At 54.1% G+C, this 15,222-nt stretch overlaps 3 protein-coding genes across 8 annotated transcripts in view; 2 read left to right on the forward strand and 1 right to left on the reverse strand.

Moving 5' to 3' along the window:
* Positions 1-6,130, forward strand: part of NRBP1 (nuclear receptor binding protein 1) — a 44,631-nt gene extending 38,501 nt beyond the window's left edge. For both annotated transcript variants that reach the window (XM_033007318.2, XM_033007320.2), the window contains 9 exons: positions 678-776; positions 852-984; positions 1,274-1,376; positions 4,030-4,080; positions 4,175-4,310; positions 4,399-4,452; positions 4,854-4,917; positions 5,005-5,060; positions 5,276-6,130. In XM_033007318.2, coding sequence (XP_032863209.2) covers positions 678-776; positions 852-984; positions 1,274-1,376; positions 4,030-4,080; positions 4,175-4,310; positions 4,399-4,452; positions 4,854-4,917; positions 5,005-5,060; positions 5,276-5,374 — 795 coding nt within the window. In that variant the 3' untranslated portion in view covers positions 5,375-6,130. The remainder of the gene's footprint in view (positions 1-677; positions 777-851; positions 985-1,273; positions 1,377-4,029; positions 4,081-4,174; positions 4,311-4,398; positions 4,453-4,853; positions 4,918-5,004; positions 5,061-5,275) is intronic.
* A 99-nt stretch (positions 6,131-6,229) lies between these two features.
* Positions 6,230-8,932, forward strand: KRTCAP3 (keratinocyte associated protein 3). 2 transcript variants are annotated; one of them, XM_033007313.2, is made up of 6 exons: positions 6,230-6,442; positions 6,549-6,608; positions 7,210-7,410; positions 7,666-7,800; positions 8,154-8,245; positions 8,443-8,932. In XM_033007313.2, the coding sequence occupies exons 1-5, from the start codon at positions 6,230-6,232 to the stop codon at positions 8,235-8,237; spliced, it is 693 nt and encodes a 230-aa protein (XP_032863204.2). In that variant the 3' UTR covers positions 8,238-8,245; positions 8,443-8,932. The 2 variants fall into 2 exon arrangements, with proteins under 2 accessions (XP_032863204.2, XP_042659261.1); XM_042803327.1 differs by lacking the exons at positions 8,154-8,245; positions 8,443-8,932 and having other exon boundaries at positions 6,231-6,442; positions 7,666-8,147.
* Positions 8,933-9,231: 299 nt separating this feature from the next.
* IFT172 (intraflagellar transport 172) overlaps positions 9,232-15,222 on the reverse strand; it is a 38,913-nt gene continuing 32,922 nt past the window's right edge. For 2 of the 4 annotated variants that reach the window (XM_042803114.1, XM_042803113.1), the window contains exons 42-48: positions 14,302-14,421; positions 12,679-12,774; positions 11,957-12,016; positions 11,071-11,169; positions 10,578-10,731; positions 9,670-9,761; positions 9,232-9,394 (exon numbers count right to left, since the gene is read on the reverse strand). In XM_042803114.1, coding sequence (XP_042659048.1) covers positions 9,305-9,394; positions 9,670-9,761; positions 10,578-10,731; positions 11,071-11,169; positions 11,957-12,016; positions 12,679-12,774; positions 14,302-14,421 — 711 coding nt within the window. In that variant the 3' untranslated portion in view covers positions 9,232-9,304. The other 2 variants (XM_042803112.1, XM_042803111.1) reach the window with 1 other exon arrangement.

A 15,222-nucleotide genomic window follows, 5' to 3' on the forward strand; every position in this document is an offset into this window, starting at 1 on the left:
TAGTGGTTCCTCTGTCCTTGCAATCAGTAGGCCCAAGTCTAGGAAATGGGAGTTGTCGTCAGGAGTGTTTTCTGGGAAGAATTGTTGGGAAGAGCCAACAGAGAATTTTCAACCTGTACTGTACATTCCGTAAGTGAAGCAGGAAGAGAACTGTGGAAACACACAAATTTTAGGAAGCAAAACTTGAGTTGAATCTTAAGACATTCTCTGGAATCTTTTGACAGCCTTTCCTAACTGGGAGTTTGTGTATGTGTTGGTTGGAGCCAGTTCTGGATGGTGGTGTGTGCTTGCTTTTCTGCCTGTAATACAGAGCTATTCATACGGCCAGGAGGGATGCTGTCAGCTTCTGGCAGTGATACAGTTACTGCTTCATTAGAGGATGGGAATTGTCAAGCAGAAGTACAGGCTAATGGATCATGAGATTCAAAATAGAGATACTCACTGTCTAAGGTGATGCTGGCATAGTTTTCAGGTCTCCCTGGCAATCTGCTAGGGTACTAGAAACAAGCTATCATAACGAGGCAGTCATTCTCTCTCTGCCTCCACAAACTGTGACCTTAAATAGCACCAAACAACTTGGCTGTTGTGATCTCACCCCTGGCAGTGGTCTCCTTGAGCTCTGTTCAGTGTAGTCAGTAATTCTCAGTGAAGTCTGATGCACTGTTTTGTGTTTGCAGATGGCAGTGCTGGAAATACAGGGTAATGGAGAGTCGTCTTACGTGCCCCAGGAGGCCATTAACAGTGCCATCCAGCTGCTGGAGGACCCCTTGCAGAGGGTGAGTGAAGAAGGATCATCGCCCCTGCAGATATGTTGGCACTGCACATGGTCTCATGTAATTTTTGTCTTTCAGGAGTTCATTCAGAAGTGTTTAGAACAGGACCCTGGCAAGCGTCCTACTGCCCGGGAGCTCCTCTTTCATCAGGCATTGTTTGAGGTGCCATCACTAAAGCTACTGGCTGCTCACTGTATCGTTGGACATCAGCGTGAGTATGGAGTCCTAGGGTGCCACATCTCACATTCTGCAGAACTTCACTAAGTTGTCAGTACAACTGGCTTCCTGGAAACAGAGAACTTCATGCTGCTCTGAATAGGCAGGGACCAGGGCCTTGTGAAACAGAACTGTGGTCACTGCAGAGCCTAGAGGACTAGGGTGCCCTGCCTGCTCTGACTGGCACAGGAGTTTAAAGCCCTAAAGCCTCTGGGCTTTTTATTGATTTTCTTAGGTTGGAAAGGAATTTTGCAGTTGTTCTAACTTTTTTTTTTTTTTAATAGATATGATTCCTGAAAATGCTTTAGAAGAAATGACCAAAAACCTTGACATGAGTGCAGTGTTGGCAGAGATTAATCATGCGGACAGGGAAGGAGTCAAAATGATGTGAGTACCCTGTGGTGTTCTTGGAGGGGGCTGGTCATGTGCGTGTGGAGCAGACGCCAGGGCACATGGGTGAGCACTAAAGACCTGCCTGGGACTCTTCCTTCAAGTCAGTGTTGGTATTTCACCACTAATGGGGAAACAAAAGGGAGCTGGTGGTGCTGGTGGTGAAGGAGCAGTCACCCTCTGTCTGGGCACAAAAAATTCCCTGGAAGGTAACTTCTGAGTGGAAGAAGACCTTGCTCCCATGTTCTGTGAACAGATTCCATGCAGCTGAGATGTGAATTGTTCCCCAGATGGAGGGGTGGGAAATTAAGACACTGTAGTTGGAACAGTCCTTAGCAAAACCTGACTGAACAGTTCAGCAAAGTGACTCAGACCAATCACAGGCTTGTCAAATGAAGTCCAGCATGTTGGAGAAATGGTTCCTTGGTGTTCTGACAGAGCAGCTTATTCTACCATGTACAAAGGGGAGGGCTGTTTGGGCAGCTATCAGTAGCTCACAGCAGCCAGTTAAACCATAGGGGGGACTCCTCTAAGTAAGTGACTGTACTATGTATGGAGCAAGTAGAGTGCCAAAAAATGATGTTAAATTTTGGATAATGAAATCTTGGCTAGTTGAGGGGTTAGCTGAAAAGACTAAGATGTCAATACTCTGTTTCCAGGAAAGACTGGGGTGCTTCCAGGGTAGCCCAGCATTCTGGGATGCTCAGGCAACTGAACAAAAGTCACCAAGATGACAAGGGAAAAAAGCACTGTTCATTTAAGAAGCTCTTTGAGCCATGTAGACATTTCTAAAAATTTACATTCTTATCTTCATAGCGCTAGTAAATAATAGTATGAATTCCCTTTGGGATGTTTTTTGTTAAAGGTTCAAAATGGAGGATAAGGAGTGACTAGCCAAAACCATGCAAGAGATATTCTTTACATATATTGGGCTTCGGTCTGCAGAGGATTGGCTATCTGGCACATGCCAGCCTGGGAGTTGCTTTTTGGTAGTGCAGTACCTCAGAAGTGCTGGAAAAGGAAAAAGAAAGCATAGTAATGACTTGAAATGTCAGAGACCATTATTTCTGGATGATTCATCAGAGTGCCATGTGAACTGAGCTGCTAGAAAAAATAGTAAACTTTGCTGAAAACTACTACTCTACTAGAGGATGGGAAAGTAACAGACGTGTGTGTTGAAAAGTGCTGGAGGGTGGTCTGGGGAACTGAGGCAGGTGTTCAGCCTACACCTGATCTGATGGAACAGCAAAGCACTTGGGGGCAGGTCGTGGCAGGATTTGGGCAGTTTGCAGTCTCTGGCTAATCTCTGAAGTTCTTCAGAGCAGTCTTAAGACAGTGGTACGTGGAAGACTGGCTGTTCAAAGCTCTTGTTGCAGTCAGTCTAAAAGAACCTGTGGCCAAGTGGGCACTAAAAAACTTGAATTGACTAGGGTGATGAGGAAAATGTTTTCCTGGGGAATCAGTAAAGTAGCAGAACCTGTGTCTCCTCATTAGTCAAAACCAGAAAGAAATGAGGTACTCGCTGTAGACTGTTCTGGTGTTGCTAATTCCCGGTGCTGTGCAGAAGACAATAATGGCTTTGCTGTAGAGAAAAAAGAACTGCTTCTCTGTCTGAGAAAGCTATGAAGTAACGCCACAGAAAAATACCATTTCCATCTTGTTGAAAATGCACTGCTGTGCTGCTGTAGACAAGAGCAAATAGGATATCGGGGTGCCAAATAATGGGAGAGAAGGTTACAGTGGTTGGGTGAAACATCTAAAGATGTTACCTGTACAGTATACGTGTACAAAGCGGCCACCTTTGAACAGTCCTAGAGCAGATCAGAGAGCTGACTTCACCAAGGGACTGGAAATCACTGTCACCCCATGGAGGAACTGTATGTTCTTGAAGGTGAGAAAGAGGAAGAACAGTAGGCATACAACAAGTTATGGTACAAAGGGGAGGGGTTGTCAGTGCTTACTACCCTCCATCAGCCACCAGCAAGAAAAATGTTCAGTGGAATTAGAGGCTGGGGAATTAAGAATTAATTGGTAGGAAGACTTCCTCTGGGACACCACATTAAGAAGCCACCAAGCTGAATGAGCAATCTGGGAAACAAATGACAGAGAGAACGAAAGTATCCCAAACTCCAGTGAGAGATATTTGGGCAGGGCATTAATGTGAGGTGTAGTTTCTAGTTCCTGGTCTGCAGTGATATGGCTGGTCATACTGTGCTGCCAGCTGCTGCAGAGGTTCTTGCCTTTGCAGTGCTGAGTGTTCTTGTTCTTCTGGAGATGGGACACGAGCTCCATGGGTCTGGTATAACAGATGTCTTTGGAAAACCTTGCTAGGAACATGGTGTTACCGGGCTAGCTTCCAGATGATTGTTTGCATTGGACAACTTTCTGCAGGGAGGTGATACCTGTTTTGCCATAATTAAAATCTTTGCCTCACCTTAGCTTCTATGAATGGTTGCTTCCTGTACAAGATGACTGGAGTCTGTCTCACCTTTGGGTGGCTGCAACTATCTGTATTCATCCTGCCCACTGACACACCTGCAGTCTAGGAGACAGGGATTTGAAATTGCATCTGAAGAGACTTGAGTGGATGGTTCTGTCAGATGACTTCTAACCTCAGTGCTTTTTTTTTTTATTATTATTTATTTATTAGCTTCTCACAATCTCCAGCATTGGAGCTGGACAAGTTTCTGGAAGATGTAAGGTAAGAGGATTTTTTTAAAGGGCAACTTTAACTCTGTGTGAGACTGAAAAAAATTGAGAGAGGCATAACCTCAGACCCTGCTCTTTTCTTGTAGGAATGGTATATACCCACTCACAGCTTTTGGGATGCCACGACCTCAGCAGCCCCAGCAGGTAGTGGTGAAGTCTCCTATTGCTCCACCATCAGTGAAAACCCCGACTCCAGAGCCTGCTGAGGTGGAGACCCGCAAGGTGAGAGATGGGAGCTCCACTCCTGCCCTCCACAGGCAGCTGTGCTGCGCAGCAGCGTTGGTCACAGGCATCTCTGCTTCCTTTTCAGGTGGTGCTGATGCAGTGCAACATCGAGTCAGTAGAGGAGGGAGTGAAGCACCATGTATGTTCCCATCTCCTGGCTGAGCACGCTGTGTGGGGTGTGCCAGGGCAGCTGTGCAGACCTCAGGGCTCCAGCATGCTGGTGTGCTGCTGGTGCCTGCTGTGACCCACTGCTGCCACAGCTGCCGTCTCTGGGGCCCACAGCTGGGTCCAGGTCCCAGCCTGTGGCTGACCTGTCACACAGCAAATGTTTTCAGCCCACCCCAGCTTCAGGCTTCCTCTACAGGATGGTGCTGCTGGCTGTGGTTTGGGATGGAGCTGGATGTGGTGGTTGTGTCAGGCTCCCATGGGGCTCTGGAGGGGGTTGTTTCCTATGCTGATAGGGATTTCTGGGGATGCTTCTGGCTGGCTGTGGCGGCCTGCAAGAGTGCAGTCCCTCATGAGAACTTTCCTACTCTGCAGTTAACACTGCTGCTGAAACTGGAAGACAAGTTGAATCGACACTTGAGCTGTGATTTGCAGCCCAGTAAGTACTTTTCTTCCCATGCTCTCTGGTACACTGGGGCTAGCAGTGCACTCAGACCTGGGACTTACACCCTTCCCTGTGTTGCAGATGACAACATCCAGGAGCTGGCAGCTGAACTGGTCCAGCTTGGGTTCATCAGTGAGGTAAGCAGACCTGGGGTTCAGGCAGGGATAGAGGTCTGCATTCTTTTCTAAAATGTTTTATGCCAAATCAGTCACTTTCTGGCTGGGGAGGTAGGAGAAATAAGATATGTCCCTGCTACACACCCTCCCCCTCTGCCGTGCCCTGGCAGGCTTCAGCCAAACTCTTGGGTTTTTGTGGGCTGGGCCTACCCCTCACTGTATCTTGTTCTTCCCAGGCTGACCAGAGCAGACTTACCTGTTTACTTGAAGAGGCATTCAGCAAGTTCTACTACACCCGGAACGGAGCCCTGACAGCAGTGACTGTGTCATCTTAGCACCCCTCAGCTCCCAGGCGGCCAGTGTGGCTTTGTTGCCTGTGACCCCTTCTGTGTCTGTCCATCACTGTAGGGCATCAGCAAGACCCCAGCTGCAGTGCTTGGAAGCTCATCCTGCATGTGCCCTGGCTGGGCTCAGCGACAATCCTCCCTGCCCGCCTATTAAAGGGGACTTTGCGCATCAGTATTATTTCCAGCCCTGTTTTTGTTGGGATTTTGCCAGGTGGTGCTGTGGAGCCGGGCCCTGGCTTGGGGTGGTCTGTAGCCCCGTTCATGTGCATGGAGTTTGTTCTGTTTGAATTGTACAAAGTATCTTTTGCACAGCACAGAAATGCTTGTTTTTTTGTTTTTTTGTTTTTTTTTTTTTATTTAAAGGTAAGCAGGGGCCAGCCCCTCAGCCCTGTCCCCTCCGCACCTGCCTGCGGCACCAGTCCCTCCCCGCCTTGCCGGGCGGTGGGAGCGGGGGTGGCCGGCGCTCCCCTCCCCCGGCTGCGCTCTGTTTACTCGGTCCGCGCAGCCGCTGCCCCCCGGCCCTTGGCGCGCCCGGGGGCCGCGGCCCCGGCGAGCCCGCCCCGCGCTCCCCGTGCCCGGCGCCGCCGGCCCGGGGGCTGCGGGCGCGGCGGGGGCAGCGCTGGGACCTGCCCCCGCGTCCCCCCCCTCCCGTCCCGGGGCGCTGAGCGGGGCCCAGCCGGCGGCTCTGCTCCTGCATCTCATTTCTATCACTTCCTATTTTTAATAAACCGTTTTGTAAATACACGAGTGCTGCCTCTTTCCGGGGCGGGGGGGGGCGGGCCGGGCTCGCCCTGCCCCGGGGCGGTGCCGGCGGCTCTTGGGGCGGCGGCGGCGGCGGCGGCGATGGCCGGGGGGCGCGGGGGGCGGCCGGGGGCGCTGGCGGAGCCGCGGCGGCTGATGTGCGCCGGGCTGGGGCTCATCGTGCTGGGCCACGGCAGCCTGGTGCTGGGCGCCATCGTGCACGGCTCGGTCCTGCGGCACGTGGCCGGCGCCCGCCGCGCCGTCACCCCCGAGTACGCGGTGGCCAACGTGGTGTCGGTGGGCTCCGGGCTGCTGGTGAGAGCGGGCGGGCCGCGGCGGGGGGAACCGGCCCGGGCCGCGGGGGGGGGGGGAAACCGGCCCTGCCCGCGGCGCCGTGTTGAGCGCGGATCTCTCTCCCCAGAGCATCGCCGTGGGCATCGTCGCCATCCTGGTGTCGCACAACCTGTCCCGGGCAGCGCTGGTGAGTGTGGGGCCGCGGGGTCAGCAGCCGAGCGGGCCGGGGGCCTCGGCGCGGCCCAGCCCCCCGCCGGCAGCCGCTCCCCTGGACCTTGTTCCCGGTGGCTCCTTCCGCCTCGGCAGCTGCCGGGGCTGTGGGTGTCGCCGGCTGCCCCGGCGCGGCCCCGCCTGCAGCACCGGGAGGGGGGGCGGGCGCCGGGCACCGTTCTGGGGCAGAAACGCTTCAGCTGGGAGGTGAGGCTGCAGCCGGGGTCGGGCATCCCTCTGTGGGCACGCGCAGGGCGGGCCTGCGTGGGGCGAAGCTGCTGGTGGGGGCCTTGGCTCTCGGTGGAGCTGGGCCTGTGCTGGGGCTCCCCTGGTGCAGGAGGGAGCATGTGGGAAGGGGCTGTCCGCAAAAGGTGCAGAAGCCTCATCCGAGTGCAGGGCTCCGCCGCGCTAGAAGGGGCAAGAAATGGCATGTCCTCATTCGGCGGAAACCTCTGTGGGGTTCCCAGCACCCCAGTTACCCTGCAGAATGGGCGCGTGGAGGTGCAGTGTGCCTAGCCCTGGCATTTCCCCTGGCTCTGGCCAGCCCCACTCTCACGTGTTCTCCTTGCTGCCCACAGCATTGGACGCTACTGAGTGTGGCCCTGTTGAACTGCCTCCTGTCCACAGCATGCAGCGTGGGCCTGGCACTGGCCATTGCCCTCACTGTTCACAGCCGGGGCATGCACCTTGTCATGGGCTGCAACAGCTCTGCTCTGCCTGCTGATGCCCGTGCAGCCATAGTGACCAACGACTGTCCTTTCAACACCACACGCATCTATGTGAGTCTGTGAGGGTTACGCCACCCCCCCTTTGCTCTTCCTCATTTTGTATCTGCTTTCACTCTTTTTTGCTAATGCTTTTGCCCACCCTCTCTCTGCCTGTCTTCTTCTTGCTCTCCTTCCTGCTCCCTTTCCTGCTCCCTCCCTCGCCCTTCTCCCCACCACTGCCGGCACAGCCACTGCTTGGCCACGTGCAGGCAGGCTGGGTGCAGTGTACTGCACTCCCTGAAGTACCTCTGACCCTCTGCTCTGCAGGACACAGCCCTGGCGCTCTGGTTCCCTGCCATGGCGCTGGCAGCTGCAGAAGCTGTGCTGTCTGGCAGGTGCTGTTTGGTGGCCCTCATCTTCCGGGGTGTCGGGCCCTGTGCACGCAGCTACAACAAAGAGCAGGTACAGCCCATCAGTCCGGACGGGTCTCCCTGCTTCCGCCACACTACTGCTGCCTTTTTGCCGCGCTTTGAAGGTGCTGGGTCTGTGTTCCTGTACAAGCATGCTGTGCAGCAGTGGGAGGGGGAGTGCCAGGGGAGGGGGGGATGTTAAGTTTTGAACTGCTTCCAGCCAGCCTTGGTGACAGACTGGCATCCCTTCATCTTGGGTAGTTGCAGAGTGACCCTCCTCTTCATCCCTCTAATAGCCAAGCCTGTTTTGTCCTGACTGTGCTACATGAACGTTGCCCTCCTCCCCCCCAACCTGGCCCAGCCCTTTGCACGTCCTTGCAACTCTCCACCACTTTTTGTCTCTAGCTGGCTGGGTCAAGTACAGTGAAGGAGGGGCCACCGCGTGAGATGCAGCAACTCCTGGTGGGGGTGGCTGAGTCTTGTCCCTAGCTGGCGAGGTGAGTGCAGTTCGTGGGCTGTGCTGGGGGGACGGGAGGAGGCAGGTGCCACTGTCAAAAGGGCCTCTACCCACACCAGCCACCACCCCCACCCCGAAATGTCTCCAGGTACATGCTACAAAGACTGGCCCAAGGTGTCAGCGTATGTCTGGCCCTGCAGCACAGTCCTGCACTCATGCGTGCTCTTCCACTCCCAGGTGGTGCTGCAGGAGTGCTGCGATCCAGCAAGGTGAAGTTGCACCTGCACCATGCTCCTGCCCCAAGGTGTAAGCATGGGTAGGGTGGGCTGCAGGGAGGGGAGGGGGTGTGCCTTCCCACCCAGCCCCACCACCCCACCCAGGACAAACCCTGCAGGTTCCAGATACAGGCTGCCCAGGGTCATCAGGCAGCCTTGGCCCAGCGGCTGCCATGGGTCCTTGACGCTCGCCCCTTCTCTCCCCAAGCTGCAAGGGCCTTCTTGGCACACTGAAGGCTCCATCGGACTTCTATGGGCAGTGGTAGGGAGAGGCAGAGGTGCTAGGACCTGGCAACAGCCAGGGCTGGCCTGGGTCTGGGTGGCCCTACTGCAGAGCAGGCAGGGTCAGCTTACTGGGCCTGTACTTAGGCAGGCCAGGGAGTGAAAGGTGAAGAGCCCCTTTGTTCTGAGCCTCTGTTGTTTCCCTAACTAAATAAACTTTCATTTTCACACTGGTTGCTGTAAGTGGCTCTCCAGGGTGGATGCCTGCTGGGAGCTGGGCCCACTGACAGAATGGCAGTGCAGCTGGTACGTAAGCCCATCCCCACTCTTGTTCTGACCAGGCACGGGGACACAGACAGATCCATGGTCCCAGTGTGACAGTCACCCAGCACGGCCCGGGGAAGGCGCATGTTCAGCACAGCTAGGCTGAGGCCAGGAGATGCGTGTGTGCAGGGTTATGGTCCTGTGCCCTGGGAGCTACACATGTTCCTGGACTCAGCATCCCTGGACAAACAGTAGCACAGCAGGGTTGAGAGACATGTTTATTGGGGGCGGGAGTGGAAGGTGCTGAAGAACAGGACTAAAAGCTTTCACAGTCCAGCTCACTGGAAAGAGAAGCTGGTGCTTGGGAGTCCCCCACACCACTGGCTGAGGAACTTGAGCACATCCTGGCACGCAGGGCTGTGGGATGTCTGCAGAATGAAAAAGGCTCTGGCAGTGGCAAGGGGCCAGCACCATCACCCCTTGCCCATGGGCACCCCTTGGGCTGGCAGAGCTGCACAGGTAGGGCTGGGACTGCCCCAGCTGAGGAAGTGAGGTTAATCCCTGTCTAGCAGCACGCATGGAGGATGCACTAAACCCATCCTGGTTCAGTGGATCTCCACCCAGCAGGACAATGTTTTGTTGTCAGCATGAGTGGCTGAGCACCCTGCAACCCGTCCCCCTGCCCACAGGGTGCCTGGCTCACCTTGACAGCCATCAGGAACTTGTTCCATGTGTCCTTGCTGGCTTCTCGGCCTGGCCGCTTGAACTCTATCTTGTTCCTTAGCACAGGGTACCCTGGTCACACAGTGACACCCTCAGAAACAAGCAGTGACCTACAGCACTCCCCCGCCTTGTGCCCCCATTTCCTCTCTGCCATGGCCAGCTGGCCAGGGCTGCTCCCATGGGGTGGTGCAGGGGAACAATGCCACCTCTGGCTTCCCTCTAGAGAACCAGAGGAAGGGGGTGCCCACAGCAGTGGGCTCAAAGGAAAATAAAGGTCTGACCCTCTGGCAAGGACACTCAAGTACGGCCTTTGGAGCCAGAGCCCTGTTGCTGGTGGCCTACCCTGGCTCCCCGCTTCTCCAACCCACTCTTCCAAGTCCTGCAACTCAATCCTCCGCTGTCTGAAGTGTGCGCGTGGGGGGGCAGTACTTGCCAAGAACAGACAGCTTTAGGCGGGGGGGGGGGGGGGGGGGGTGGCCAAAGAGGGGACAGGCTGCATGTGCGCTGCCAGCCTGGGCAGGCTCCAAAGCAGTGCAGCGCAGGACGGGGCAGTCACAGAATCACAGAAACACAGGATGGTGGAGGCTGAAGGGGACCTCTGCAGTCTGTATGGTCCAACCCCACCCTGCTCTCAAGCAGGGCCACAGCCAGTTGCCCAGGACTGCATCCAGATGACTCCAAGATGCCGCAAGTTCTATGCAACATGTTCCAGTGCTCAGTCTCCCTCACAGTAAAAAACAGGTACTTTCATCTCCTCCAGCAGAACTGGTCCCACAGCCACACAGTTTCCGTTACTCCAGTTACAGCACAGCCTGACCTCCCTCCCAGACCCCTGCCTGCAACACGTTCCCACTCCCCTCCATACATGTGAGCTGGCCTGGAGCTTACCTGTGAGCACACAGGGCAGGGACCGCACCCCTGTATTTGCTGCCACCAGTGAGGCTTCGTAGGTGTCACGCTCGTCCCGTGGCAGTACCTGCTCCAGCCGCTGGTCCATGGACATGGTGAGCACCCAGTCCCTGACCTCCTCCCGCTTCTCCTCCTGTGGGGCAGAGGCCTGGGCACCTCCTGATACTGCACACTGTCCCCCCAACCAGCTGCTGCTCTGCAGCACACTGGGGAGAGTTGGACATGCATATGCATGTGTGTGTATTTGGGGAGTGTGTGAGCGTACGCGGGAGGGAGCATGAGAAAGCGCGTGTGTGTGCATGTGTGCTGAGGGCCAGGGAGTACAGGACACACACAGGCACAGGGGCAGTGCTGAGCATATTTCCATCTCCTGTGGTGCCTGCTGTAACACCCTTGCCCCAGTCCCTGTTCAGAGAGGGCCCTGAAGCAGCATCACCGTTCACGGGAGCTGAAGAAGACATATGACACTCACAGGCACGTGCTGTTGGGCTGGAAGTGGCACTTCAAAGGGGATGTCTGTGCTCTGGAAATCAGAGTGGTCCAGAGAATCCAAGTTCCCTTCTTCAATGGCCTGAGAAAGGAGAAGTGGTGGAGCACAAGGCAATACCATCCTTGGAGCTGACAGTACAATCTACACTGTGAGGATGGCATTACTGATGCCTTGGTCTATTAGTGCTGTGGTGACGGGGCCCTTCTGGGAGATGGCATTTATGGCCATCCCCTGCAGTGTCAGAGGATGTATGCCCCTGAAACACTGTACTACTCAAACTGGTCAGGTGGCCTCAAAGAAGGGAAAGCTAAAATGGAAAGCTTTCTTTTCCCAGCAGCTGCTGACAGCACTTGGAAGGCTGGTACAGTAAGGTCTGCCAGCTTCCTTAGTGTTTGGTGTTTTCTGGTGACTAACTGTCTAGTGAGGGAAGGAGCTGACTGGCATGGGGGACTCCTGGGTCCTGCATGACAGTGGCTAAAACATCGGGCCATGCCCTCCACTCCTCAGGTAATCTTCCTTCACTTGGAACAATTCAGATGAAAGCTGTAATGGCACTTGCAGCCATGAAGATTACAGGCCTAAACTGTCAGGCCAACTTGCTCTTAGCTGTAGCATGCATGCATGGTGGCCTTGGCACGCACAGAGTGACACGGTCAGGGCTCCTCAGGTGCCCTGCATGGCAAGTCCTTCCACAGCCAGCGTTGGGGTACTCAGTGCTGTGCATGCACACACACCGAGCAGCGGCACCAGCTCAAACACGTGCTGCCACATTTGATCCTCAGGAGTACCCTGGCCAGGTTATGTTTTGGCCCTACAGCCCACTGTCATTTTAAGTATGACAGCCCTCCCTCCAGCAGACTATACGCACATCTGAGAGGTCCAGGAAGCGGTTCAGGAAGATGAATGCCATGTTATCCCAGTTGACCGCCTAGTACAGAGAAGAACCGCAAGTGAGACCAGGCAGCTAATTTTCACAGCCACAACTCTCCTGCCTGAGTGATGGCCAGAAAGGCTGTGGTTCTGTGTGTGCCACAACATCCTGCTTGCAGCATGGGTAATGGAGAAAGAGAGTGCACATCCCAGCTCACCATCCCTGAGGACTGCTTCACAAGCAACCACTGGGACAACCAGCCCACTAGCAAGATGGAGTCAGGCATTATTGCACAGCCAGCACTGGACAGTGAGAACATGCTGTTGTGCCTGCCATATGTCATTGCATCTGGGCAGGCAGTCAGAGCCTGTAGCCTCAGGAGTCAGGTAACACTTAGGTGGCCCAGAGCAAGGCAGACCAGTTAGGAGTCTTGCATCTACACTAACAGAGCCATGCAATATAATGTGGCCTCTGGTCTACCCCCTGGGTCTGCAGTTCATGTCCCCTCACTAGCTCAGGTCTGTGTCCTCCCACTACCTACTGCCATTCCGTGACAAAATGCAGAGGCAGGCAAGCTGTTTGAGGAAAGGCCCCAATGCCAGTGTCTGGCTACTGGTGTACCAGTGCACCTAGGGGAGGATAGGGGAATATAAAGTTGAGAATCTCTGAGCTCAGGGTTCTCTACCCCCTTCGCTGCACTGGTGGCAGATAGCTCTTACCTTGGCAGCCATCCCAGCTTCATAGAAAGCCTTGTCTGCAGGGAGGAGCTCAGTGTGGCGCAGCAGGGAAATGGACAGCTTGGCAGCCACAGTGTCCTGCAGATGCAGGGGACAGTAAAGCCGCAACAATCAGCACAGAAAAAATCAGGTCAGAAGGGATCTTATGAGATCATACTGCCCCAGATTCACAGCGGGGACTCTGCACCCACATAGACCAGACATGTAACAAACAAAGGTTAAAAACTTCAGTCCTGACCGTAAGTACCGTCGCTGTGTGAACACACAGGAGGACCGTCACCTGAAGACAAAGTTCTGCTTTATAAACCTTGCTGTCTTCACCAGAAGCACACCCAAACTCCCACCATCTGAGTCACAGAATAGTTGAGGTTGGAAGGGATCTCTAGTGATTGCCTAGTCCACCCCCCCCCACCCTGTTCAAAGCAGTCAGCTACAGGTTATTCAGGAACATCTCTGGTTATGTTTTGAGTATCTCAAGGGATGGAGGCTCTCCAACCTCTCCAAGTAACCTGTTCCGGTGTCTAGCCACACTCACATCACGTTTTTTCTTGTATTTGATCACATAAGAAATTTTGAGTGGGAGCAATGAATTCAAGGGAGATTTCACTCTTCTGCTTGCCATATAGGTTCTCATCACACCAGAACTGGGAAGGCCACTGCTCCTTTATGGAGCTATATAGACTACCCAACACCTCAACATCCCATGACTGTGTGGGTCTATACAGGTTTTCAAGACATCAGACTTGTTTCTTTCTGTCTGACATGTCTCTGGACCCCCAACTTCTACACAAGCAGTCATGGGGAAGCCCCAGTCCCCCCTGTGACTTTTACTGGGGTTGAAGTTCTGGCCACCTTCTTTTTTCATAGCCTGATCTGTCAACAGCTCTAGTCCCACACTCATACAGAGCTCTATAACAATTCCACAATCCCATATGGATCAAGACTTCAGCAGAGACTCTGCTACATATTGTGGCCCAGAACAAATCCCAGTGCATATAAGACTCAAAAATATTCAGAGTGCCTTGTGATGCCCAGTACCTAGGCCCATAAGCTCCCACAGCCCCGGAGAAGGCCCAGCACCCAGCTCCAGTATCTGCCAAAGCCCTACGTGACGCCAAGCACCCAGGCTCACAAGCTCCCAAAGCACCTGGGAGGCACAGCACATAGGCCTCCCAAAGCCCTGCGCAAAGCCAATCTGCTCTCAAGACCATGTGTGAAGACCAGGAGCTCTCACAGCCCAGGACAGCTGAAGAGTAAGCAATGCCTCTCCTGGGAAGACCAGACTTTTGTGTGATCCCTAAATTTCTTGTGGTGCCTCTGCTCTCACAAGTCATGCTGAGCATATGGATCAGCTTCCCACTGGTTTACATCTCAGCCACTGTGGCTGGGTGCAGGTCCCACTATAAGGAGTCAGAGAAGACTATCTCCAGTTCTACCAGCTAGTGGCAGGCTCCCAGGTCACTACAGTGCCATTCTCATGCATCCATGATGTGTAAGTGATCCATGAAGTGGAATAGTGAACTAAGGATAGCCCTGAACCTGCATATCCCATCAGGGTTCTGCATTCAGGGTGGTGACCTGGCAAAGGAACTTCAAAAACCTTACCAGTTGCTTCACGCCCTGAGCAGCAGAGCGGGTGGCATAGTAGTGAGAGATCAGCAGCATCGTTTCAAACTCTTCATGTGCTGGAGTATTTGCCTCACTTGACTTTACTAAATTTTCACACTGAAGAAAAGAAAAGGAGAGTATTTGAGAACATGAGAGCACAAGGGTACACTTCACCCACTTGAGTCCAGGGAAAAGTTGGGAGAGATAAGGATCTGAAATATCCAGGTACCTCTGGGGACTGGAAAAGGGCTGGGCCTTGGGTGCTCTGGGTGCTACAGAGTGCTGAAGGGAGAAGGCTGTGGGAGAAGGGGAGAGCCAACAGTACTGTAACAAGAGACAGCACTGGAAGCAGGGGTGAGTTTAGATGGACAAAGTGGGACTTGTAGATTTCATTTGTTCTAGAGGTGGGTATTTGTGGGACAGAAACAGAGAAGAGGCAATCATGAGCTCTGGCTGAGGTATTCTGGGTCAGGGAAGAAGGAGCAGAAGGCTCCAAGCATCTCTGGGGAGATGGGGAAGACTCTTTATTTTCTAGGATCAGTAGTTCTGTGCTTTCCCCAGGTCTTTGCCCCACCCAGGCTGACTAATACGGTTGTAGAACAAAAAGTGGGCATGTTGTGATAGGTTCCCATGTAGCACTGACACAGTGAGCTCTGCAAGTGCCAGTGTCCAGACCCACTTCTAGGATTTGGCCTTGAGTGCAGGGTCATCTTCTTCCCTGACTTTTCTTGCCCAGCCATTTCCACTTCACAATATCCTGTTGTTCTACAGTCCACTTTGTGGATGTTTCCCCATTTCCCCTCAGCTTGTGTTCTACAAATACTGCTCGTGTCACCTGGCTAGACACTGGTTCTTCTTTCTCCCCTGCTAGGAGCCACCAGGGTGCTGGAGTTTAACAAGTAGTGGTGTCCATGGCCC

This window comes from Tyto alba, unplaced genomic scaffold (assembly GCF_018691265.1).
Source record: "Tyto alba isolate M040663 unplaced genomic scaffold, T.alba_DEE_v4.0 Super-Scaffold_40, whole genome shotgun sequence".
NCBI lineage: Eukaryota > Metazoa > Chordata > Aves > Strigiformes > Tytonidae > Tyto > Tyto alba.